The sequence below is a fragment of the Triticum urartu genome, chromosome 7, assembly GCF_003073215.2.
Source record: "Triticum urartu cultivar G1812 chromosome 7, Tu2.1, whole genome shotgun sequence".
Taxonomy (NCBI): domain Eukaryota; kingdom Viridiplantae; phylum Streptophyta; class Magnoliopsida; order Poales; family Poaceae; genus Triticum; species Triticum urartu.
In genome coordinates this window covers 681,015,208-681,041,821 of record NC_053028.1, presented here as the reverse complement: position 1 = coordinate 681,041,821, position 26,614 = coordinate 681,015,208, and the positions used below count along the sequence as shown (strand labels likewise).

Below are 26,614 nucleotides of genomic sequence, written 5' to 3'. Positions count from 1 at the left end.
TTTTTCATAATTTTTGGTGATGGAGAAGTATCCGAAAAATTCCCTCTACGCGGATTGCCCTTCGCGCGTCTACGGCTGTGGCCGGCGGCCTCCGGGGGCTAGCATGCCGCCAAATCTTGCGTAGGCGGCCTCTCACAAGTCTGTAAGTGTTGTGGCGGTTGCAAACGCCCGTCATGCGTGTCCGGGGTGTGCCCCCCTCACGGACGGCGCCCCCGCCGGCACCTGGAGGGTGGAAACGGACGCGTCGGGTCTACACGGAGGGGATGTTGCTGTGGTCCTGGCCCGGATGTTGCTCCAAAGTGTTCCTATCGGCTGACCTAACACAACCGGGTGGGGAGGTCCACTGGTCAAAGCCCGTCCGTGCAAAGTCAAAGGGCTAGATCCCGTGATCAAACGCTACAGGGTTAGGCGGGACGGGGGCACTAGGGGTAGCAATGCCACCGGAGCGTCGAACTGGGCCCTATTACATGCGGGGTGGTGTGGTGGCATGTCCGAAGAGGCGGGACGCGTCTCCGGGGCGTGGCCCCCCCTCACGGACGGCGATGACACGGTAGTAGACGTTCTGCGGTAACGATGCGGCGCAATATTACTAAATACTCGGAGCGCGATAAAGTCATGAGTTTTTTTTGCACGACGTGGGCACATGTGCTATAGGAACGATGGTATTTTTTCATAATTTTTGGTGATGGAGAAGTATCCGAAAAATTCCCTCTACGCGGATTGCCCTTCGCGCGTCTACGGCTGTGGCCGGCGGCCTCCGGGGGCTAGCATGCCGCCAAATCTTGCGTAGGCGGCCTCTCACAAGTCTGGAAGTGTTGTGGCGGTTGCAAACGCCCGGCACGCGTGTCCGGGGTGTGCCCCCCTCACGGACGGCGCCGCCGCCGGCACCTGGAGGGGGGAAACGGACGCGTGGGGTCTACACGGAGGGGATCTTGCTGTGGGTCTGGCCCGGATGTTGCTCCAAAGTGTTCCTATGGGCTGACCTAACACAACCGGGTGGGAGGTCCACTGGTCAAAGCCCGTCCGTGCAAAGTCAAAGGGCTAGATCCCGTGGTCAAACGCTACAGGGTTAGGCGGGACGGGGGCACTGGGGGGTAGCAATGCCACCGGAGCGTCGCACCGGGCCCTCATACATGCGGGGTGGTGTGGTGGCATGTCCGAAGAGGCGGGACGCGTCTCCGGGGCGTGGCCCCCCTCACGGACGGCGATGACACGGTAGTAGACGTTCTGCGGTAACGATGCGGCGTCAATATTACTAAATACTCGGAGCGCGATAAAATCATGAGTTTTTTTGCACGACGTGGGCACATGTGCTATAGGAACGATGGTATTTTTTCATAATTTTTGGTGATGGAGAAGTATCCGAAAAATTCCCTCTACGCGGATTGCCCTTCGCGCGTCTACGGCTGTGGCCGGCGCCTCCGGGGGCTAGCATGCCGCCAAATCTTGCGTAGGCGGCCTCTCACAAGTCTGGAAGTATTGTGGCGGTTGCAAACGCCCGGCACGCGTGTCCGGGGTGTGCCCCCCTCACGGACGGCACCGCCGCCGGCACCTGGAGGGGGGAAACGGACGCGTGGGGTCTACACGGAGGGGATCTTGCTATGGGTCTGGCCCGGATGTTGCTCCAAAGTGTTCCTATGGGCTGACCTAACACAACCGGGTGGGAGGTGTCACTAGTCAAAGCAGTCCGTTGCAAAGTCAAAGGGCTAAGATCGCGTGGTCAAACTCTACAGGGTAGGCGGGACGGGGGCACTAGGGTAGCAATGCCACCGGAGCGTCGCACCGGGCCCTCATACATGCGGGTGGTATGGTGGCATGTCGAAGAGGCGGGACGCGTCTTCGGTGCGTGGCCCCCTTCACGGACGGCGATGACACGGTAGTAGACGTTCTGCGGTAATGATGCGGCGTCAATATTACTAAATACTCGGAGCGCGATAAAATCATGAGTTTTTTTGCACGACGTGGGCACATGTGCTATAGGAACGATGGTATTTTTTCATAATTTTTGGTGATGGAGAAGTATCCGAAAAATTCCCTCTACGCGGATTGCCCTTCGCGCGTCTACGGCTGTGGCCGGCGGCCTCCGGGGACTAGCATGCCGCCAAATCTTGCGCCGGTGGCCTCTCACAAGTCTGGAAGTGTTGTGGCGGTTGCAAACGCCTGGCACGCGTGTCCGGGGTGTGCCCCCCTCACGGATGGCGCTGCCGCCGGCACCTGGAGGGGGGAAACGGACGTGTGGGGTCTACATGGAGGGGATCTTGCTGTGGGTCTGGCCCGGATGTTGGTCCAAAGTGTTCCTATGGGCTGACCTAACACAACCGGGTGGGGAGGTCCACTGGTCAAAGCCCGTCCGTGCAAAGTCAAAGGGGTAGATCCCGTGGTCAAACGCTACAGGATTAGGCGGGACCCCTTTGACTTTGCACGGACGGGCTTTGACCAGTGGACGTATTCACTCGGTTGTGTTAGGTCAGCCCATAGGAACACTTTGGAGCAACATTCGGGCCAGACCCACGGCAAGATCCCCTCCGTGTAGACCCGACGTGTCCATTCCCCCCCCCCTCCAGGTGCCAGCGGCGGCGCCGTCCGTGAGGGGGGGGCTCACCCTGGAGACGTGTGCCGCCTCTTCAGACATGCCACCACACCACCCCTCATGTATGAGGGCCCGGTGCGACGCTCTGGTGGCATTGCTACCCCCCACCAGGGCCCCCGTCCCTCCGTGTAGACCTCACGGTCGTGGCTGCCGCCGTGTCCCGAAGGGGGAAAACGGCCACGTCGGGCCGACACGGAGGGTATCTTTGGGTGGGTTGGGCCGGGATGGTGTTGGGGGGTGCAGCTATGGGCTGGGCTATGAAAATCAGGTGAAAAGGTCCATCGGTCAGACCTAGTCCGGCGCAAGTCAAAGAGCTAGATCCGGCGGTCGTCTATGTCAGGGTTAGACGGGACGGGGTACCGGAAGGGGTAGCAATGCCGCCAGGTGTTCCGGTGGGCCCTACTACGTTTGTGGAAGCATGGTGGCACGCTCAGGCACCTGACACGCGACTCCGGGGTGTGCCCCCCTCACGGGCGTCGCTGCCGCCATGTCTCGGAGGTGGAAAACGGCATCCATCATGGAAAGTGGACTATCACGGTGAAACCTTCAGACTATTTTTGGGCGAGGTGAGACTACTTTTTACATTGTGCTGAGAGTCACACATATGTCATAATAAAAAAAATAAAAAAACGCAAAGTATCTATGCCGACGGCTTAGCCGTCGGCATAGCAGCGCGCACGGCCACGGATCGATGACGTGGCAAAGGGCCAGGCCTATGCCGACGGCCAAGCCGTCGGCATAGGTTGACCTTATCCGCTGCGGTTCGCCCCCGACCACCCATTCCCCATCTCCCCCTTCCTCCCGATCCACACCCGCGCCGCCGCCGGATCCTCTGCTCCGCCCGCCGTTGCCCTTCCTCTCCAGTCGCTGCCGCCGCCCTTCCCTCGCCCTGCTCTGCCGCCGCCCCACCCGCGCTCTGGGCCGTCGCCGCCCTTCCATCGCCACTCGCCGCAGCCGCCCCACCCGTGTTCCGCCCCGGCCTCGTCGTCTCGGCTCGCGCCGCCGCCGCCCTTCCCTTGCCGCGGTGGGGCGCGTGGAATCCTCCCCGGCCACCCCTCACCCGCGCCCTCGTCGAGCTCGGTTCGGCCGGACCTCCCCGAGCCCACTCCTCCCTCAACGCCGCCCGACCGTCGCTCCGGCCGGCGGCTAGGCTGCACCGGCCCTCCTCTGCCGCTGCTCCGGTCGGCCTAGCCCGAGCCCGAGCTCCCCTCCGCCTCCCCCTCCGTGCCTGCCCCCCCTGAGCCGGCCCTCCCCCACGGTGAGCTCCTTCCCTCCCTCTTTGAAGCAATTTTTTTTAATTTAGTTAGATGATAGATGGATGGATGCATTATGTATGATGATAGATGGTTATATGGATGAATGCATGCATTATGTATGATGATAGTTAGATGATAGATGATTTGATGATAGTTAGAAATGTGAGAAACGCAAGAAATGCAAAAAAATAGATGATAGATGATGATGTTGATGATGATAGATTATGATGTTAATGATGATAGATGATGATGTTGATGATAATGCTTTTTTTATGCCTTGATAATTTTTAGATGATGATGATGACAGATTTCCATTTTTTGCAAAAGAGATGATAAATGATGATGATTGTTGGATCATGATAAATGATGATGATGATTATTTTTTTTATGCTTCGATGATTGTTACATGATGATAGATGATGACGGCAATGTTCTTAAATTTTGTCACGGTGCAGGTTCTGTGGTGTTCCATCTCGGTGGAGTGATCGTCGTAGGAGCTGTTGGACCCCGATTGTCCCTCCACTATTCAACTACTTCCTCTACAGCCGAGGGTGAGCTACGAATAATGTCACTAGATTTCATTCTCAAGTCAAGTGGCGTAACCTAGGCGTCTCCCGTCCGAAAGGGTTGCATCGATAAATATGCATTCAATTGCATATTTATCACCGCAGCTCTTTCGGATTCTCCATCGTTTTCCATGGACAGCCCGAGGATGTGTAGATTGGGTATGTTCTCCATGTTCTACCCCGTTCTGAGACAGGATTTCGGCAGCGCCTCCCCATTGTTCTCCGAAGCACATTCTCTCGGCTATTTGCCGAGACGTGTATCTGGAGAACAGCGGGGAGGTGCTGCCAAAATTTTGTCTCAGAACGGGGTAGAATGGAGAACGTACTCAATCTACACATCCTCGGGTGGGATTAGGACCCATCTTTACCTATTAGAGATGTAGGTGGATTAAACACGGTAGAAACTGAAAATTTGATGTGATTAATTTAAGTGAATCCTTAATTATGTTGTGTGGCTTCCAAAAAAGCAGAGGATGGCAGATAATCAGTGGATGTACAGTGGTTTTATCCGTCGGAATCGAGTAACATCAGAGTGGATCGCGAAAACCGATGTGTATTTGAAGGAGATATTCCATCGTCCAATGAGAATTATCCCACAATGCCCCTGTGAGAGATGTGCCAGACGTCACCGTAGAAATCAGACGGACATGAGTGAGCACCTTCGCACGCACGTATATATGCCAAACTTTGACATGCCGCCGATAAACATAGCCGAGCAGGACCGTGGTAGAGAGGAGGTGATGCGACAACGCATCGATGGATATGAGGACGACGGGGTCAGGGACATGCTAGATGATGTCATTGTTGCAGAAACGGCAAATGCCACACCTTCAGAGAATGAACCGGAGGAGCCGGAGGCAACCGCAAAGGCCTTCTTGGAGGTCTTGGCCTCGTCGAAGAAACCTCTTTATGCGGGTGCGAAAATATCTCAGCTGGATGCCATCTCGCAACTGATTGCAGTCAAGGCTGAGTACGGCTGTAGCCAGAAATGCTTCAAAGCATTCCTGGGAGTATGGGCTAACAGCCTCCCTGAGGGTCATGAACTGCCGAAAAGCATGTACGATACAAAGAAAATCATGAAGGCACTCTCTATGGATTATGAGAAAATAGATGTTTGCCCGAAGAATTGCCTTTTGTTTAGGCACGAGTATGCGGATGACAAGTACTGTAGGAAGTGCGGTTCGTCTCGGTAGATTGAGGTGGTCGGTGAGGATGGTGAGAAAAAGCAGCTAACCATCCCCGTTAAGGTTCTTTGGTATCTTGATTTTATAAAAAGACTGCAGCGCCTTTTCATCACGAAGGAGTCTGCCAAAATGATGAAGTGGCACAAGGAAGGTATAAGGTACAATCCAAAAAAAATCGTACATCCATCAGGAGGGGAAGGATGGAAGTCTTTCGATGAAGAATACCCCGAGGAAGCAGCCGAGGCTGGGAATGTTAGAATAGCCATATCAGGTGATGGGTTGAATCCATATGGTATGTCGTCCAATGCATACAGCTGCTGGCCTGTGTTTGTAATTCCGCTCAATCTTCCTCCCGGTGCCCAAATGCAACGGAAGACCATGTTCTTGTCGCTCATCATTCCGGGGCCTGAATACCCGGGGAAGCAATTGGGTGTGTTTATGCAGCCGCTTGTGGATGCTTTGCACCATTCTTGGTACTTTCCGAGGTTGACATACGACCGGGATCTGCAGAGAAATTTCTTGATGAAAGTTTGGTTGCACTATTGCATGCATGACTTTCCCGGCTATGCTCTATTCTGCGGATGGTGTACAAGTGGGAAGATGCCATGCCCAGTGTGCATGCAGGCTCTGCGAATGATTTGGCTGAGTAAGGGTGGAAAGTATGTAGCCTTTGACCTGCATCGACAGTTCCTCCCTCCAGACCATCCGGACAGGGAAGACAAGAAGAACTTCACGAAAGGCCGGGTTGTTCATGAAGTAACCGAGATTCCAACATTTTCGGGGGCAGATGTTCTTGCTCAGCTAAAAGCTCTCAAGCCTAAAGTCAAAGGCAAAGGCAAAGCCAAAGCCAAAGGCTTCGAGGGATATGGTGAGATGCACAACTGGACTCAAATTACCCCCTTCTCGCAGCTTCCCTATTTCAAGGACCTCAAACTTCCTTACAATATTGATGTGATGCACACCAAAAAGAATGTGGCAGAGTCCCTTTTCCACACAATCCTCAACATTCCTGATAAGACGAAGGATAACGTAAAAGCTAGAGCCGATCAACAGAGAATTTGTGATAGACCACGCCTGAACATGAAGCCTCCCACAGGCGGTCGAAAAAACTGGTTCAAGCCAGATGCTGACTTTGTCCTTAAACCGCCATAAAAAAAAGAAGTACTTATCTGGCTGAAACAAATTTTGAAGTTCACCGATGGTTATGCATCGAATATAAGTAAGGGAGTCAATCTTTCAACGGGCAAAGTGACCGGCCTGAAGAGTCATGACTACCATGTATGGATTGGGCGGATAATGCCGGCGATGGTTCGAGGCTATGTCCCCGAGCATGTCTGGCGAGTGCTTGCCGAGCTTAGCCATTTCTTCCGCATGCTCTGTGCTAAAGAAGTAAGTAAAGAGGTGATTGAAAAATTGCATAAGAAGGCACCGGAGTTGATAGTCAAGCTAGAGAAGATCTTTCTGCCAGGCTTCTTTACTCCGATGACACATCTCATTCTGCACCTCGCGAACGAGGTATTGTTGGGGGGCCCTGTGCAAAATCGCTGGCAGTACGGCCCTGAGAGGCAGAACAAGCATCTCCGACGGAAATGTGGAAACAAAGCTAAGATTGAAGCTTCCATAGCTGAGGCAGTTATCCTAGAGGAAGTGTCAGACCTCAGGACATCATACTATCCAGACCACGTTCCCCATCTGCATAACAAGGTGCCTCGATACAATATAGAAGAGCCCAAGTATCAACCCAGGCTTGATCTATTCAACACGCAAGGTGGGAGGGCTGGGGCCTCGAAATCTTATAACATGCCACGACAAGAGTGGGAGGACCTCATGTTCTATATCTTGCACAACATCAAGGAAGTTGAGGAAGTGTGGATGAGGTAATACCACTACACCATTCCTTTATGTCTTCCATGTCATCATGTTTCATGTTCACTTAGTCCCGGTCTAACACCGCTTATCTTTTTTAGTGATTTCTTTCAAGAGGAATGGACGGGAGTGAATCCTCCTACTGAGGCGGAGGCACTTACTCTTCTCCGTCATGGAAACCCTGGATGTAAAAATTTTGTTGCTCGGTTCATGGAGAAAGTAATTTCCCACACTCCCCTATTAAATACCCACTTCAACATTTATTAGTTAACCGAACTAATGCACGCAACAATTTCCATTATACTTGTAGGGAAAAGATCCGAACATATCTATGGATGATGTATTGAGATGGGTTTCCATGGGTTTTGACCCTGCCGTCATGACATGTAAAAAGTATGATGTGAATGGGTATCGCTTCCATACAGAGGAGCACCAAAACAGCCGCCCCGATCCCAAAACTATAAATACTAGAGTGTACACCCCCGGTCAAAATTTAGTAGACTACTACGGAAGAGTACAAAATATATACGAGGTTAAATTCCGCCAGGGGCGTGAGACCCTAAGTCTGCCTGTGTTCAAATGCCGATGGTTCGATCCGTGGGAGGGGGTAAAACATACGCCTTCCATTGGTTTGGTCGAAGTTAAACCATCAACCGTCTATGCCGGAGCCGATCTCTTCATTGCGGATACCCAAGCTACACAAGTATATTATCTGCCTTACCCATGCCAGAAAGTGTATCTAAAAGGTTGGGAGGTTGTGTTCAAGGTGTCGCCACATGGTAAGCTACCAGACCCGAATGAAGACGATTACTACAACATTAACCCCATGACATACGAGGGAGTGTTCTATCAAGAGCAACCTGATGATGATGTGGTTAGAAACGATGACGCTAGACCATTCGGTGATGATGATGTGGACCCAAACGTCGACGATGCACGGAATGATGGTGAGACCATTGTCAATGAAAATGACATACTTATGCTAGAAAAGTTAAATGAAGACGCTGACGATGAGGAAGAGCCTCCACCTCCGTCGGACAACGAAGATGATATGATTGATAGTGATGATGAGACGGACCGAGAAAGAGGTTACAACAGTGATGATTCATATGGGTTCTAGCAGATGTACGTTTCAAGTATTTTTTTTCTATAGTTTAGGAATATGCCTTTTTATGCATTTTTATTAATGTGTTTATTATCATGCCTTTTCCTTCATTTCATTAATTTACTAATTGCTTTTTCTCTTTTCAATGCAGGTTCGTGGAACATGGGCAAGGGGAAGGCCGACGGCGTGGGTTTCCTACGCAAGGTCGTCGGCCTGCCTAGTCGGAGTGGTCGAGCACGTAATCCTCCCCCTCGGCTACTTGACGATGACTCCTCACAAGGAGGTCGAGGGAGAGGTGCCCCTAGAGGAGGAGGGGGCGGGGGGAGAGCCTCTAGAGGACGAGGTGCTGGGGGGAGAGCCACAACAGGGGGTCGCGGCCAGAAAGAGCGCGCCCTCACCGACTTACGGGTGTTGTCTTCAAGGCCCTCCTCTAGTGAGGTACACTCTAGGGAGGAGGAGGAGGAGGAGGAGGAGGTGGAGGAGGAGGCAGGCGAGGAGGAGGAGGAGGTTGGGGAGGAGGTTGGGAAGGGGGAGGCAGGCGAGGAGGAGGATGGTGGCGGGGATGATGGTGGTGACGGGAAGGGGGTTGACAACAAGGGGTGGCTGCGTGGCAACGCAAAGCTACCAAAGCAGGTTCCTGCTACTGAGGAGCAGAAGTGGCTCATTGAGCCCACGGGAAAAGAGTAAGTGGTTCATTATTTTGCTTGTCACATGCTTATTCCGGTTGTTATTTATTTTGCTTGTCACATGCTAATGGTTCATTCTTTTGCAGCAATTGGATATATTCTAAAGGGGTCCGTATTCCCAACGGCCTCATCGTCGTCTTGCTGAAGTTATATTGGCCGGGGTTGTACTGTCCGGATCCAGTCAGGCAGCCGGACCGTCGGGTTTTGGCCACGAGCTGGGACCACTGGGAAGCGGCCCGCCACGCGGACCATGAGACCCATGCCATGGCCGCGATCACTACTTTCTGGGTGAGTTCTCTTCAGAAGCACAAGTCCATTCTAGTTTCATGAATGATTTAACTCATGGCTTCTTCCATTCTTGTTTCATGCATGATTGTATAAATTCTATCGAGTTCTTCCGGAGCACAGGGCTAGAGCGGACCAGATCGTGCTGCGCCAATGCAAGAAGAAGGCCCGCCAGATGCAGTACGAGGTGCGCTATGTGGCCATCTCCACATACTACCACGACGTTCTTGGTGTGAAGATGACCAAGGAAGAAGCGCGGAGGATGGGCATTACCTTGGAGAGGCCCGAGTTCTTGGCGGTAAGTATAAAAGATTTTTCATTATGCTTTCATATATTATGCTTTCATTACCTTGTGGTACATTATGCTTTATGCTTTATGCTTCCATAACACCAATTTGGACACACCTACATGCCATTATGCTTTTATTATGTAGGTGTGTCCAAATTGGTGTTATGGAAAAGACGAGTCCTGGGCGGCATTGGTGGATCTTTGGTGTGATGAGGATGGAGCCTGGGCGGCTATGAGAACCAAAAATAAGGTTAACCGGGGGACGGAGGGAGTACATGCTCAGGGAAACCGAAACCACTATCTCCACAAGGCAGTTAATGTATGACTAACCCCATTAAACATTCTTCTTCTTCTATTTACCATCACTTTCTTATGTATGACTAACCTCTGTTTGGTGGTGCAGGAGGAGAAACTGAAGCGGCCACTCTCACACATGCAGGCGTGGGAGATCGCCCATACGCGGAAGGACCCCAAGCCTGGCGAGCCCAAGTACTACGACAAGAAGACCGCGGGGAGGAAGAAGGCCTACTCTGAAGCGTATTGAAGTTACATCCTGACACACCTGACCCCATTGCGGCGCCTCTGGACGACAGGGCGGTGGTGAGGATGGGGCCCAAGGAGCACGGTCGGGAGGCGGTTCTCGATGCTGTGATCACTCCTAGTATCTCCTACACACAGCTTCGGATCGACCCGAGCCTGAGCCAGCGCACGAGCCAGCCAGTGACCAGTGCACAGTCCCTCTTTCAGGAGCAACAATCTGTAAGTATTTTCCCTCTTATCTTCATTGCTCATTTTATTTTCCGCATTTAGTAGTTTTATGAGTTCCATCATGTTATACCGTAGGCCTACCTGGAGTACACACGCCAGGAGACCATGGCGTGGCATCAGAGGCTTTATGAACACCAAGTGCAGAGGGATAACCAGATGCAGCAGGCTTTTCAGGAAATGGCGGCCGGCAGGTGTCCTCAGTTCCTTCCAGCACAATGCCCTCCAGCACAACCAGTGCTGCTGAGCTTTGAGGAGTTTGTGGCACAGAACACTGGCCCCTCGCCGGTTAGTTCATCCCCAATCTATTCACCCAAAGCATGTCATGCCTTTCAACACAGTCATATATGCCGTGCATATGTCTTTTCAACATCCAGGGAACAGGTGGATCTACCGTTGGCGGTGGTCTTCGCAGCACTCCGGAGACACGGAGCCCTACCACTCCGATCCACGGAGGCGGAGGGGGAGGTGGAGGCGGAGGCGGTCTTGGCGGTAGCGCTGCCGCTAGCAGTGACGACCTGGGCTTCGGCGGTCTTGGCGGTGACAACCTCCGCGGTGCTCGATGATCCTTGTGTGTGGTGATGATGCTTGAGATGACTTGTGTGTGGTGATGATCATTTAGATGACTTGTGTGCTTCTCTATATGCTTATGCTTATGTTGGTTGTGATGATGATCATTTAGAGACTTGTGTTGATGATGCTTATGCATATATTGTTGTGATGGTGCCGGATGATATCTCGTTGTGTTTTATATGTCTATTTCATCATATATATCTGCTGATATGTGCTGTTATTTGAATTGAATTGAATTGAAAACAAACAGAAAAAAAAGCAAAAGCAAACTATGCCGACGGCTAGGCCGTCGGCATAGGGCTGGCGTGAGCTCCCAGTAGCTGACACGTGGCACCTATGCCGACGGCGTAGCCGTCGGCTTAGTTTAAAAATTGTGCCGACGGCTAGGCCGTCGGCATAGGCGCCTACCTGTCAGCTACTGGGAGCTCTGTATGAAGGAATATGCCGACGGCTTGGCCGTCGGCTTAGTTTCAAACTATGCCGACGGCTTGGCCGTCGGCTTAGTTTCAAACTATGCCGACGGCCCAGCCGTCGGCATATCCCTGGTCCACGAGCAGCGACTGGTCGCCACGTGGCACACCTATGCCGACGGTCTAGTCGTCGGCATAGTTTTTGACTAAGCCGACGGCTAGGCCATTGGCATAGGGGTGCCACGTGGCGACCAGTCGTTGGGCAAACTTGACGGCGGCCGCCGTTAGGCGTGATTGTTGCCGACGGCAAGGGCCGTCGGCATAGATGTACGGCTCCCGTCGGGAAAGCATCTATGCCGACGGCTTTTCTATGCCGACGGCCTTCCTGGCTATGCCGATGTATATGTTGCCGACGGCCCTATGCCGTCGGCATAGGTCTGTCCCGACGGGACTCAGGGCCGTCGGCATAGGAGGCGATTCTGGTAGTGCCACCTGTCTCCTTCTCTTCTCTTGCGAGGAGGAGGAGGAGGAGTAAATTGCGCAGCTGAATTTTATACGTACACGGCAGCAGTAAATGTCGTCGTTGCACGCATCCTGTGATTAGTTAACATGTCGCGAACTTTCCGTCTGAGAGCGCGATAGACTGATCCATCTTTGAGAGATAAATCGGACAAGACTTTGAGTCACCGGCCCCCTCCTGGCCGCACACCTGCATTCTGATTAGTACACCATTTCGAACCAATGGAAAAATACATCGGAGGAGACTTGACTCTACATTTTTACCCCTGGCCCTGGCTGTACGTATATATCTATATATACACAGCTAATTACTGGTACGTACACTACGCTACACGGATCATCCATCCCGGCCAAGCTCATCCATCACGCGCTCCGCCGCCCGCCTACATGGATCGCTCACTGCATGCAGGTACGGATTAATTTCTTAATTACCGGCTTAGCTTAGCTTAGCTTAGCTTGCCCCCAAACAGCCGGCCGTGCATACAAAGACCGCACTTGCGTCGCATCGTTTTTACCTGCTCCGTATCAGTTCTCTGCCAGGTTTCTAGTGTCCACTGGTCAGCTTTTCCCTATGTTACTTGAAGATGTAAGCTTGATCACAAGGTCATACTCGTAGACTCGGTGTTTTTATCGCAAATTTGTAGATCCGTGTTTTGTACAAAACACACCCTCGACATGATGGTTTCGTGCAATTAACTCTACAATCATAATATCTAATCTAATTAGAGCTATGTATTACCCACAAAAGAGAAAAAAATCAAATCTATGTATCACCCACAAAAGAGAAAAAAATTAAAGCTATGTATGATGCTTTCTGAGTTGAGAGAGAGAGAGAGAGAGAGTAGCTTTCCTTAAGTACATCCATTTATAGAATAGGACAGAGGGAGTAGCATCGGCAAAGTAGATTTACTATTTTTGGAACAGGAGTTTAAAATTCAGAGGTAATCTTGCACAATCTATACTAAATCAATGCCAAGTATTTCCGAACGAAGGGAATACTATGCAATTACAGAATATAGCTTTAATTTAATCATTCCATAGTTGTAAGAGCATACAAATGTTAACTTTTAGAGATAATATTAAGCGATAATCCATTGCAGCTAGCTCTCGTCCAAACAAGAATTAACTATGTCTCGTCTAAAAAAGTATATCAATCAAACCAAGAAAGGAAAACACACACACGCGTGCAAAATTTCATGTAAAATCAATAGGCGTAGGAGTTAGACCAGAATTAGCAACTCCGTTGAAATAATTTTTCGGGTATGTCTAAGGCACATCTAGATGTGCTCTAGTTATTGCATGTCTAAGCCAGTGAATCAAGCATAAAGAGAAAACGAAAAAAAAAATATCCACATGAATCTCAATGTATGATCAATGACATAGGATTTAGATGTGCAATACTTAATTATGGCACACATCTAGATGTGCTTTAGCAAAACTGTAATCTTAGCTCTCATATGTACTTATTTCTCATCTTGAAAAATAAAATAGCTTGAAATCCTTGCAAAAATAATTATATCGCGAAATGCGTGAGAAAACGATCCCTTTATACACCCCGCAACACAACTAAAAAAAAAGACCCAGCCCGTACTCATCTCTCAGTCCCCGACCTGCCTCCTGCCGGAGCAAATCCCCGCCTCCGGGCACGCCATGGCCGCCGAGATGCCTGACGCAGATGGACAGGCCCGTCCCCCATTCCGCGCCACCATCGGCGCGGCACCTTTCGGTCCTCGCCCGCCGGCGGCGAGTTCTCGCGGTCGGCGGTCCTGGTTCCTCAAGCCGGCACCGCCGCCACGTGGGATTCGAGCGCCCAACGCTGCCCGCGCCCGCCGTCCTCCTCCGTGGGCGTATTCGCTCTGCTATGCTGGGGGCTATCTGGCCCTGTAAGGTATGGGGAACCCTAGCCGTACGACACAATCTGTTGCCTGTCTCGTCTATGTGGTGCCCGCGGTGAAATTAGGAGTAGAAGCAAGATTTTCTGAATCTTTGTGCCCTACTCTCTGAACCACATATCTCCTTCTGGTCGAAATTGGCTGATGCTCTTTCCTGGAGCAGATGGCAAGAAAACAAAAATTAAAATCAATCTGCAGCGCAGAGTTAATTATCAGTTCACTACTTTGCCTATGAAATCAGTGGCACAGCGATTCTTTCTTTCGCGCACTTGATGGTTGCGATCAATTTCACTGAGTACTGGCATGGGAGAAATAATGCGGTGTTCGGTGGCAAATAGGGATTGGAGTGTTATTCAGTTAAGCAGGAGGTTATCTGCCAGAATTCTGTGCTTCAAGCTGTAAAACAGAACAAAAACATGAAAGGTGGTGCTCGAACAGCAGAACAAAAGCACCGAGTATGAATCACTAAAAACTGTGTGCCGTGATGTGTACTTGAGCTGCATATAAGAACCCCAAAGGAAACAAGCTAGTAAATCTTGTTCCGGATTAGAGGTTGTACTTTCGTAACAATCTCTAGAATGGTAACAGAAAGAAATATGGAGCCTGGTTTTGTTTCTTCATAGCTAGATCAAATTTGATCTTCAATTCCTGTCTGGTGAAGAAAGACGTGAAATCAGAGAATAACCAAGAGACACATTCAGAATTCATGTTTACTCTCAAAGATGGGAAATACATTTATTTTCTGCATCCGATTCTTAGATTGTTGGGTTGAAATGCTTTTAGGAGTTGGATCAAACTCTTAACGAACTACCGATCGATTCCACATGATTGGAGTTTTATGGATTTCCCCTAAACAACGTTTGGATTGAAGGAATGGTGTTGACATATTTTGAAAGAAAGCAATATTTGTTATCTACTAGTATACTGTATCAGCCATTTATTTATTTATTTTAGGGAGGGGGGAGACAAATGACCCATATCAGTTATTATAACATGCATCCACCCCATATACAGATTGATATGTACATAATACATGTCTTGGTTGTTGCCAACAGGTCAGAAGCTCGTACTACTTGTTGCCGCCACCGCCACCCTAGCCCTACGACATAGTACTATAGCTTATGGGTCTGGGACCTCTAAGAGCATCAGCATGTCACTGCCTGGCTGCCTAGACAAATGTGGCAACGTCAGCATTCCGTACCCATTCGGCACTAGAGAAGGCTGCTTCCGAGAACCCTTTAATGTCACATGCAATGAGAGTGGAGCATATCTGGGCTCAAATGGACTTAGGGTACTGGACATCACTCTTACCTTGGGTGAGGTTCGTGTTCAGAACCCACAAATATCATCACAATGTAACTACAGCAATGGCAGCAATAGCACTAGTGATTTGGACGTCTTATATCTTGATCCTTTTCATACGGTTTCCAACACCAAGAACAAGTTGGCATCAATCGGCTGTGGTGTACTTGCAGTGCTTGTGGGACAAGCCAAGGGCAAGAACCAGCTTGAGTACTATACCGCTGACTCATGCATTTCATCTTGCTTTGACACAAGCAGCATCTATAATGGAACAGAGTGCTCTGGCGTGGGTTGTTGCCAGGCCCCTGTTTCAGGAAACATCAGCGCCTTCCTCGCCGGATCCCAGCCACTACCACCTATATACAACTCTACCATCCAGTCTTTCAGTCCTTGCAGCTACTCATTCGTTGCTGAGAAGGACTGGTTCAAGTTTGATCATTCCTATGGTAACTCTACAAATTTCGCAAGTAAGCATACAGATGGGGTTCCTTTGGTACTCGATTGGGTTGTTGGTAATGAAAGTTGTTTGGAAGCTACCAAGATGGGATCACAGTCTGCCTGCCAAGCCATGAACAGCGAATGTGTTGATGTGCCCAATGGCCCCGGTTACCGCTGCAGCTGTTCTCAAGGTTATGAGGGCAATCCATACCTACAAGGAGGGTGCCAAGGTATGTATATGCATCTAGCAGAATCAACCTATACTATCTCCTTTCTGTCAGCTTATTGTTTATGGAATGCAATATTCTGTTGATCCATGTTGACATTCTCTTCACTTCCTTGAAATGGCAGACATTAATGAGTGCAACCAATCCTTGAATCCATGCAAAGGTAAATGCAGAAACACTGTGGGAAGCTACACCTGTTTTTGCTCATCAGGATTCAGGAGTGACGATCCAAAGAGCATACCCTGCGTTCGATCTGACCCAAAGAGAGCTCTGAAAATTGTGTTAGGTAATGGGATTGTTAACAGTCAAAATATTTTGCACACCGCTTGTGCACACACTACTTAATTACACTTTTTAGGCCAGTTATATAAGTCCAAGTTCAGTTTGGACATGGTCATATAGAAAAACAATGGCATGACTGCACTATATACGGCACTAAGTTTTAGACAAATGTGAGCAGCGTTGCTAGCTGAACTGATGGTAATTAACTGTCATGATTTCCAGGCATATCCATCAGTGTTGTCTTCCTCATGGTTTGCATCTTCGCTCTACGGGCCGAGTATCAGAAAAGGAGGCTGGAGAAAGAGAAGGAAGGATTCTTTGATCAGAATGGTGGTCAGATATTATATCACCAAATTATGTCAAAACAAGTTGATACATTGAGAATATTTACGCAAGAAGATCTGAAGAAGGCTACAAATGATTTTGACAAGAGCAGAGAACTGGGCAGGGGTGGTCATGGCACTGTCTACAAGGGCATTCTCAAGGACAGCAGGGTAGTAGCTGTGAAACGCTCCAAGATCATGAACGTGGCCGAAACTGACGAATTCGTGCAGGAGATTATTATACTTTCACAGACCAACCACCGGAATGTGGTCAAGCTTCTAGGGTGCTGTCTAGAGGTGGAAGTTCCAATGCTGGTATATGAATTCATCCCTAATGGCACTCTCTTTGCGTTCATCCATCGTAACTACACAAGTCCACCTCCTTCTCTGGACACCCGTCTCAGGGTCGCTCAAGAATCAGCAGAAGCACTGGCGTATCTGCATCTGTCCATGAACCGGCCTATAGTACATGGGGATGTTAAGTCTATGAACATTCTCTTGGACGAGAACTACATGGCGAAAGTGACCGACTTTGGGGCGTCAAGGATGCTCCCCAAGGACGAGGTTCAGTTTATGACAGTGGTGCAGGGCACCATGGGTTACCTCGACCCTGAGTACCTACAGGAGCGGCAGCTAACAGAGAAGAGCGACGTTTACAGCTTTGGTGTTGTGTTGCTGGAGCTGATCACGGGCAAGACGGCCATCTACCACGATGGACCCAAGGAAGGCAAGAGCCTTGCATCGTCCTTCCTGCTCGCGATGAAGGATGGTAGCCTTGATGGCATACTGGACACAAGCATGGTGGGTGACGGCATGGAGATGCTTCTGGGAGAAGTCGCTGAGCTGGCAAGGATATGCTTGAGCACCAGGGGGGAAGAGAGACCATCCATAGACCGAGGTGGCTGACAAGCTGAAGGCTATGCGAAGCACCTGGAGGGAGAAACTGGTGCTCGAGCATGGCAAAACAGAACGTCTGGTTGTGTGCTCCTCACCTGCAGCTTCGGCTCTTCGCGATCCTCCATCATCGAACACGTTTTCAACTGGGCCCCACATGTCTGGAATAGGTATAGAGACACCCAGGTGATGGTTTCAGTTATTATTACACCATGCGAGTAGTATTGCCAAGAGTGTGTGTGTACGTGTTAGAGGCCTGGAGCTTCAAGTGTATTTTCAGTATTTGTCCTGTATTTGTAGTACAAAGTATTATGTAGAAGCTGGAATTGCTTATTACAACATTTATGTCCTAGTTTTGGTTATGTTGGTTACGGAATATTTGGCCTTCTTGTGTTGCTTGCTGTTTCTTATTCATGCCTTTTGGCAGTTGATTGTAATGATTTTTGCAATAATCTGGAGCGTAAAATGTATCCACACTGGTCAAATCAGTTTACTGAGAAGTATCAGATCTTTTACAGTTAATGCTTGAGTGAACCTGCTGTATATGCAGGCCATTAGTTAATCGTATTGATGTGACAAAGGTAAGATTCTTGTGTTGTCTGAATGGGAAGAAAGAATAAAATCCTAAGAAATGCAGCCTCAGTTCTGTTGTCTCTGAACTCTTATCTCTGTTAGATTACTGAAAGTAGGTCCTGCTGTGACTTAGATATTTTATTCTCAGGTCAGGCGAACAAAAAGTAACTTTACTCTAACTCTGACAGTGACAGGTATTGGTGGTTTCTCTTATTCTCCTCATGATGGTAACGCATAAGGAGAGCTACATATTTTGGCTTGTGCGACCACCAGAGTTGGAAATTAAAAATTCAGAGTTTGATACAAGGATAAATCGCAGGTGACATTTGCTCCACTTACTCCTGCTTACGGTTTCTGTTCATTACTAACATATAGAATTTCATACTGAATTTGATTGATGGAGTTTTTGGTTCATCCGATGTCATCTTGTTCATTACTAACCTCTGGCAGCCCGCTCCGGGGATCCCGCCGTTGGAGGCTGCATGCGCGATGTTGGGTATGCTCTGCCAGTGCCACAATTCAAACGATAATCACAAACAAGAAAATGTAAGATGGGTGATGACAGGTGAACTGAGTTGTACAGATGCAGGTTATTATTAATTCAAGATTACTGGCTGGATACATCATCAGACAAGTGCTTGCACGCAGAGCGGCAGAGAAGCGCAGTGCTACACCACTCACTGTCTGCGAACTTGGCCTGATATCAGATAAGTGCTGGACATTATACTATCTTTCAGGCCGTCGCTGCGCATTACTAATGGATCAATTATAGGCTAACTAGTGGAAGGAGGTGTTCTTGAGGTGCTCCGGCGCGTCCTGGAAGGAGTGCTTCCTGGCCATGGAGAGGATGGTCTTGTCGGCGACGATGAAGTAGGCCATCCCGGCGACGGTGGAGATGATGAGGGCCTGCCCGGTGGGGTTCAGGTTCGCCTTGGCCCATGGCAGCATCCTCACGCTAGCCAGCTGCAGAGAAAGGCACGGAAGAAGAAGACGGTGAGATGCATGATTGTTGGATCTTGGGGATGCTTGCAAGAAACGTGTACTCACGGTGGGGACTGCGGCGGCGACGGTGGCGACGGCCGCGGCCTTGGCTCCCGCCATGGCTGCCTCTGCAGTTACGAAGGCATGTTACTCACTACCAAGTTTCCGCACAGACAGTACACAAAGCTGCAATGTGCCTGAACCGTCCTGGAGGACCGGCGGGACACCATATCTATTCTTGGTTACCTCTGGAGCAGCGTTTGGCGGCGGCGAGCCTCTGGTCGAGGTGGGCGCGGGTCACCGTAGACATCTTCGCCGGCGAGAGACTGGTGGCACGAGATCCGAGGGAAGGGAACTGGCAGTAGCAGTGAAGTATCAGCAGCAGTGTGGCTGTGTCAGTGCGAGTGAGTGAGATGGGTCGGAGATGTGCTCCCGCCGGATTTATATAGGCTGCAGGAAACCGGCAACCGGCGTGCGCGCAAGAAAGACGATACGGTGGAAAGGGAAGCGAGACCATGGTTTTGGGCGGTGGTTCAGGCAGGCGAGCTGGCTATACCGGCGGGCGGGCGGGCGGGCAGGGTGGGTCGGCGCTGCGGCAGAGCACAGGTGGCGCCGCCCGTGCCTCGTTGTCGTTGGTCGTATAATGTAAAACCATCTCACGTGCACTCAGCTCCACTGCAACTGGATAAGAGGGGGCATCGATCCATCGGGGTTGGCAGAGCAGGGAGCGTGCACACTAGGAGGAGCATGTGCACGAGTGGAGTGCGGTGTGCCCTCCGTTTTGGCGCCCCCAGTTTTCCGCCAACCCGGCCGCGTCGGTCCGGCAAACTCCGGGAGCGGCTCGGTACTTTAGCTGCCGTCGTTCCCTGCCGGGAAACTACTAGTGGGGATAAAGCGACTAAGAGGGGGAAAGCGGGGATAAAGCGACTAAGAGGGGGAAAGCGGGGATAAAGCGAGTAAATAGCAAAAATAAAATAAAAATACCACATTAAAGCATCTAATGCCGGGTGTCTCAAACCCATCTTAGGTGCTAAGCATGCCACCTAAGCAAAAAATGACATGACACAGTAATTAAGGAGGAGAGAGAACATTTTGGTGACCTCAGGAAGAACCAATGCCAAACACGTGAACCTAGGCAAACCACTTGAATAAAAAAATATGACGAATGCATAAAAGATTTTAGGTGCTAAATCATTAAATAAAGTGAGTTTAGCAACAACAAGTCAAGCGTCTATGCATTGGGGAGTTGAATTGCTAAGCTATTTAATGCACTTAGCACATTCTCTAAGCACCTTTGCATTGGAAAAGGTCTTATACGTCCAAGTGGGCCGCTCGGTGTTCGGTCGCAAACTTTTGACCCGGACGGGCGTCTCAAACGTCCGGACTGACCGGCACCCCTTATATCCAGCCCAAATATGGGACGGATATGAGAGGCCTGTGCACGACAGCGGGCGGACTCCTTTTGCCGGGAATCCATTGCGTCCGCCCAAATGACGCATGGATCCGGCGCTAGGGCAGTCGTCGCTGCCTCGCGGACACGGTGCGGTCCGTCTGGCGTCCGAACGCGGTGGCGGACCCGCAACCCTTCCGTTGGCGCGCCAAGACCATGGACGCACCGTGGCGTTGTCCGATGCAAACATGGCGCGGCTGCGGGCACGGGACATGGCGGCAACGCTCACGGCGGTGGACGTTGGCGAGGCGGAGTCGCATTCTCCGGCACCTCGTACGGTGCACCGGTCCGGAGGCCGCAACCACGTCATGATGAATGTAGCTGGCTCCTCCCAAGACGGGCCTATCCTCGATCTGACGTCCATCGGCACCGTTCGGGTTCTGAGCTCCGACGAGGAAGAGTAGGGGATGGGAGACGACAGTGCCTTGAGTCCCATGAGCCAGCCCGTGTCCCATGCCCTATTGTACCCTGCCGGCGACCGGACCAACACTCCGATGGACGCAGCCGGCCGCCAGACATGGCCACGGCGGAGGCGGACGAGCAGAGCGGAACCGGACGAAGCTTTGCTCAAAGATTGCTGATTTGCATGTAATAATATGGATTTGAGGTATCCGGATGTGGAATGCATAATGCATCTTTTGAGGCATGATCGGTCACTGTCCGCGGATGCGTCCACGGGCGTTTGAAGAGTCGGATTTGTCAAGTCCGGCTGTAGATGCTCTTATGGGCTAGGGTTAAAAAAACTATTTGTTTTCTTAATTTTTTTTAAAAAGCTACCACAATTTTGGTTTGCTGTTTTGAAGAACCCAAATGACCACGTTGTTTAAAATTGATCCGGATTATGACAGGTCGGGCCTGCTCCTAACTACACCATCTGTTGACTATTTATTTAACCGTCAACTGACATGCGGGACCTACATGTCAGCTCTTTCTTCTTCTTTCTCCTCCTCCTCCTCCTTATTCTTTATCTTCTCTCCATATCTTCTCTTCCTAGCCATGCCCATGGGTCCCTTGGTCGACTCCGGCGACAAGCTCATCTGCGGGGACTCGTTGCTTTTTATACTTTTTTCATGGGGACCTGATTGCTTTAATAAAAATCCGGGGACTTGATTGCTTTTTTGTATGGGCCTGATTGCATTTTAAAAATATGTGAGGCCCACCTGTCATAACCGATTAATGGTCAAAGCTAACAGAGTCAACCTAACGAGTGAATCCGAGCTGTCATAATTCCGCTTAAAACTTAATGGATCAGTTGTTTGGGTTCTTTTTAAAGGTGACGCTAGGCGCCGGCGCACGGGCGAAACGGTTGGGCCGGTCGAGCCCTGTCCGCCTGATACGCGCGATTAAAATCGCTAGATCTGACCCCAGCTTCATCCTCCTCGCAGTCGTCCTCGCCCCCTCCCACCCCCCTGCGATAAAAATTGCAGCGCCACCGCCGAACTTGAAGCACCACCGCGGCGTCCTCGTCGCCGGTCACCGCCCTTGTTCCTGGCTCCACTCATGCAATAGCTACACCCTCTGGTTGCAGCTCCGCGTGGTGATGGATGTAGCTTGGTGGCGATGCAGCACCGCCCATGCCGTCGACTGCCATGCCGGATTGAAGCTCTCCTTTCCATGGCCATTGAAGCTTTTTCCAAGATTGAAGCTTTTCACAAACGGTTGAAACTTTTCCAGCAAAATCAGATTATGGATCCAGCAAAATTAGATTATGGTTCCAGCAAAAAAAATTGTGTGTTTCTAGCAAAAAATGAGATGGTTTCAGCAAAAACATTGATATACTTGTCACAAAAAAATTACATGAATCCAGCAAAATCAGATCATGGTTCCAGCAAAAAAACACAATGAACCTCTCCTTTCCATGGCCATTGAAGCTTTTTCCAAGGTTGAAGCTTTTCACAGACGGTTGAAGCTTTTCCAGCAGAAATCAGATTGTGGATCCAGCAAAATTAGATTATGATTCCAGCAAAAAAATTGTGTGTTTCCAGCGAAAAATGAGATGGTTTCAGCAAAAACATTAATATGCTTGTCACAAAAAAATTACATGGATCCAGCAAAATCAGTTTATGGTTCCAGCAAAAAAACACAAATGCAACAAAAATCACCGTGGTCGTAGATTTTTTGGTGGGTGGGTGGTAGCAAAAACATGGTCTGGTTCTAATAAAATTAAAGCATGGTTGTAGCAAAAATCGATTGGAAAAATAGACAATGTCATGGAGATGGATGTAGCAAAAATCCAAAAAACACTGGTAATAACAAAAACCAAAACCGGATGTAGCAAAATGGTTCACCGATTCCAGCAAAAATCACCATGGTAGTAGATTTTGGGGGGTGGGTGGTAGCAAAATGGTTCGCCCATGCCAGCTCTTCCGCTGCACAGTTGCAGCAAAATCCCATGCCCTATCGTGCACGAGGTCGTGCTCACCGTCTTGCTGTATGTAGCATGGACTTCGCCGGTCCAGCTAGGCGTCGACCGCTAGCAGCGGAGTCCGTCGCCGTTTCCACCACTTGCCTTTGCTGCTTGCAGCTCCACCAAATCTGGTTGCAGCCCACCTTGTACAGCACGTCAAACTGCTCATACTCCGGCGAGCAGTTGCAGCGGTGCCACGGCAGCGAACGCCGGCGGTGGCAGCGGGGGCTTGCGGGAGGGGAAGGAAAGGTTGAGGAGAGAATGAGAGCAGCAGTGCGGGGGGAGTGGGGAGGAGAAGAACGAAGATAGGGAGGTCTCGTACTCTGGTGAGCAGTTACAGGCACAGCGGTGCCACGGCAGCGAAACGCCGGCGGTGGTAGCGGGGGCTTGCGGGAGGGGAAGGAGGGGTTGCAGAGAGGACGAAAGCGGCAGCGCAGAGCGACTGGGGAGATGAAGAACGGCGACCGGGAGGTAGGGGATGAAAAAGGTAGAGAAGATAAGATATACACGCGGGGGCACGGTTTGGTGGACGCACAACGCCAGCGTGGCACGAGACCAGCCGAAAATTCAACCGGTGCACCGCACACAAATAGTTACCTTTTTTTAATAGCGAACCAAATTTGTGGTAGCTTTATGCATACATTGGTACATACTCTCTCCGTAGTGAACTGCTAAAACGACATACGTCATGGTGCAGAGGAAGTACATACTTCCGCGGAAAAAACACATGTAGACGTAGGCGTCCGTTTCCAACTTAATTCTAAAAAAAGGAAAGACAGGTGATGATAGAGGCGCCCCTTCGGCTAACTCTGGTGCTTGTAGTTGTCGTTAGGTGATCTATGGTCTTGATGTATTTTTTATTATTTTTAATGTTCATTGTACTATCATGATTAAAGATAAATAGACTCGAAGTTTTTTCAAAAAAAAAAATAAAAGAAAAAAGAAAGACGGACAACTGACTGAACAAAACAGTGAAGGGGTTGCCCGGCCTCAGGGCATCTCCAGCCGTTAGCCCCCAGGACGCATAAAAATCGTCCCCTGAGGGCGAGCCGGCGATACAATCGGCGCTGGGGGCGGTTTTGCGCCCAGCCGTCGCCCCCAGCTCGCCCCAGGCGCAGAAATTGGCCCACTTTGCAACCCAATTTCGGCGAATAAAGGGCCCATATGGGCGAGAATAGGCCCATATTCGGCATGGTTTCGCCATGTCTTGGCGTTCAATTATCAACACAATTATTTCTTATCACATATTTCATCACAGAAAAATCAAATACTTCAACAAAATAGTACAACAACAAATAGTTCAATACAAATTATATAGTTCAACAAATAAAAACTCGTATTTCATCACACGGCGTCCCCTTGAGCCTCCATAGGTGCTCAATCAGATCTTTCTGCAGTTGATGATGCACCTGTGGGTCTCGGATCTTCTGACGCATACTGAGATAGGCAGTCCAAGTTGCCGGTAGATGGTGATCAACTTCGGTTAGAGGACCCTGCCTGTAGTATGGTTCAGTGTCAAACACTGGGTCTTCTTGCTCGCTCTCGATGATCATGTTGTGCAAGATGACACAGCAAATCATAATCTCTCACATTTGATCTTTGGACCAGGTCTGAGCGGGGTACCGACCAACAGCGAATCGAGATTGGAGCACACCAAATGCCCGCTCGACATTCTTCCTGTAAGCCTCTTGAACTTTCGCAAACCAGGCGTTCTTGCCTCCTGCCGCAGGGTTTGAGATCGTCTTCACAAATATCGACCATCTCGGATAGATGCCATCTGCTAGGTAGTACCCCTTGTTGTATTGGTGCCCATTGATCTCGAAGTTCACCTGAGGAGAATGGCCCTCAACGAGCTTGGCAAAAACAGGAGAGCACTGCAGCACGTTGATGTCATTGTGAGTTCCTGGCATACCAAAGAAGAAGTGCCAAATCCAGAGGTCCTGTGTGGCTACCGCCTCAAGCACCACACTGCAACCGCCTTTGGCGCCTTTGTACATCCCCTGCCAACCAAATGGGCAATTCTTTCATTTCCAATGCATGCAGTCGATGCTTCCAAGCATCCCAGGAAATCCTCTTGCTGCATTCTGGGCTAGGATCCGAGCAGTGTCTTCCGCATTGGGTGTTCTCAAGTATTGTGGCTCAAACACTGCCACCACTGCCCGACAGAACTTGTAGAAACACTCTATGCTGGTGGACTCGGCCATGCGCCCATAGTCGTCGAGTGAATCACTGGGAGCTCCATATGCAAGCATCCTCATCGTTGTCGTGCACTTCTGGATGGAGGTGAATCCAAGAGCGCCAGTGCAATCCATCTTGCACTTGAAGTAGTTGTCGAACTTCCGGATGAAATTCACAATCCCGAGGAAGAGCTTTCGGCTCATCCGATAACGGCGCCGAAATGTTTTCTCTCCATAAAGTGGAGCATCGGCGAAGTAGTCGGAGTAGAGCATGCAGTAGCCTTCGAGACGATGCCGGTTCTTTGCTTTCACCCGCCCCGGCGCCGAGCCACCTCGCTGCGGCTTTTCATTGCTCGCCAGCAGCTGGGCGAGGGCGGCGAGCACCATGAGATGCTCTTCTTCCTGGACGTCGGCCGCGGCTTCCTCCTCCAGCAGCGCGGCGAGCTCTTCCTCGTCATCCGAGTCCATCGCCGAGTCAGGCAAAACGCCGAACACCTTGCGCTCGGTGGGCGTGTACCCGCCGCTAAACCGCGCCTCCGCGGCCGGAAACGGAGGCCGGAAACGCCCAGCTGCTGTGGGAAGGGCTGCCGCGACGAAGCGCTGCTATTTTCCGGCGGGGAATGGCTATCTAGCGGAGTAGGGCGGCGGCCGTCGCCGGGATATAGCTAGTGGTGGCTGAGGGCGCGGGGGGTGCGAGGCGAGTCGGGGGAAGAAAACCTTGACTTTTCCCCTGTCGGTGTTGGCCAGGCATGCTTTTCCCTAGCGCCGGAGCCCCCAACTGTTCCCCAACGCGCCGGGTTTGGCCTGTGACCGCTGGGTGGAAAAAAGGTTTGAACCGACGATTTTCGGCGTTCTGTGGACGCGATTGGACCTTTTTTTAACGCCGGCGCTGAAAAAATGGCCTGGGGGCCTGTTGAGGGCGCGGCTGGAGATGCCCTCAGCCGCAGCGATCGATCCATGCATGTAACCTGTGTGGCGTCTGTACATCCTGGCCCCCTGGTCTCCCACCTGCCTTGCGATCGAGCAGGAGTAAATTTCGCAGCAGAATTTTCTACAGCCCGGGTAGTTTCTACATCGTCGTCGTCAGCAGAGAGAGATGATTTCTCCAGTCTTTTGGTCCAGCCACACGTTGCATGCTTGCTTGTGCTGCTTAGTTAAGGTGACGCGAAATTTCAGTCTGAAAATATGAGCGACAAGCAAGTGGCGGTCTTTGGTGTGATCTGATCCGGTCGAGAGGAGATAGCTGAATGGTCTTGAGATCAATCTGACAGACGGAGATGAGAGATCGATGGCTGGAGACGACTTGCTTCCAACCACAGCCACACACCTACACTCTGACAAGTACTCCAGTTCCCACCCATGGAAATATACATACATACATACATCGGAGGAGACTTGACTTTACATTGCGAAAGTGCTGTTCTACGTTGGTTAGACTAGCCACAATGGATAGTAACAAAGTAGTAACATGCCCATATTACTACTCTATGTTACTACCTCTATAATGGGGAGTAATATATGTGGTAACATGCAACATTTTATTTATTAGGCTGTAAACTCATCTTGTCTTGATA

The 26,614-nt window shown here is 50.4% G+C and overlaps 2 protein-coding genes and 1 pseudogene across 2 annotated transcripts; 2 read left to right on the top strand and 1 right to left on the bottom strand.

Moving 5' to 3' along the window:
* Positions 1-10,417: 10,417 nt before the first annotated feature.
* LOC125519390 (protein no-on-transient A-like) lies at positions 10,418-11,158 on the top strand. Its single transcript, XM_048684216.1, has 3 exons — positions 10,418-10,586; positions 10,671-10,880; positions 10,970-11,158. Exons 1-3 carry the CDS (start codon positions 10,434-10,436, stop codon positions 11,156-11,158), a joined length of 552 nt encoding a protein of 183 aa, XP_048540173.1. The 5' UTR covers positions 10,418-10,433.
* A 2,492-nt stretch (positions 11,159-13,650) lies between these two features.
* LOC125519738 lies at positions 13,651-17,889 on the top strand (annotated as a pseudogene).
* A 707-nt stretch (positions 17,890-18,596) lies between these two features.
* LOC125519739 lies at positions 18,597-23,325 on the bottom strand. The gene is made up of 3 exons (XM_048684486.1): positions 19,253-23,325; positions 19,073-19,134; positions 18,597-18,988 (listed from the first exon to the last, which is right to left on the bottom strand). Exons 1-3 carry the CDS (start codon positions 19,521-19,523, stop codon positions 18,803-18,805), a joined length of 519 nt encoding a protein of 172 aa, XP_048540443.1. The 5' UTR covers positions 19,524-23,325; the 3' UTR covers positions 18,597-18,802.
* Between the last annotated feature and the right edge of the window lie 3,289 nt (positions 23,326-26,614).

Excerpts from the sequence above, each read along its gene's own strand:
- LOC125519390 (XM_048684216.1), top strand. The coding sequence starts at position 10,434 with ATGGGGCCCAAGGAGCACGGTCGGGAGGCGGTTCTCGATGCTGTGATC. Across the intron at positions 10,587-10,670 it reads TCTTTCAGGAGCAACAATCT|GCCTACCTGGAGTACACACG; the intron begins GTAAGTATTTTC and ends GTTATACCGTAG. Across the intron at positions 10,881-10,969 it reads AGAACACTGGCCCCTCGCCG|GGAACAGGTGGATCTACCGT; the intron begins GTTAGTTCATCC and ends TTCAACATCCAG.
- LOC125519739 (XM_048684486.1), bottom strand. The coding sequence starts at position 19,523 with ATGGTCTCGCTTCCCTTTCCACCGTATCGTCTTTCTTGCGCGCACGCC. Across the intron at positions 19,135-19,252 it reads CGCCAAACGCTGCTCCAGAG|AGGCAGCCATGGCGGGAGCC; the intron begins GTAACCAAGAAT and ends TCGTAACTGCAG. Across the intron at positions 18,989-19,072 it reads TCGCCGCCGCAGTCCCCACC|CTGGCTAGCGTGAGGATGCT; the intron begins GTGAGTACACGT and ends CTTTCTCTGCAG.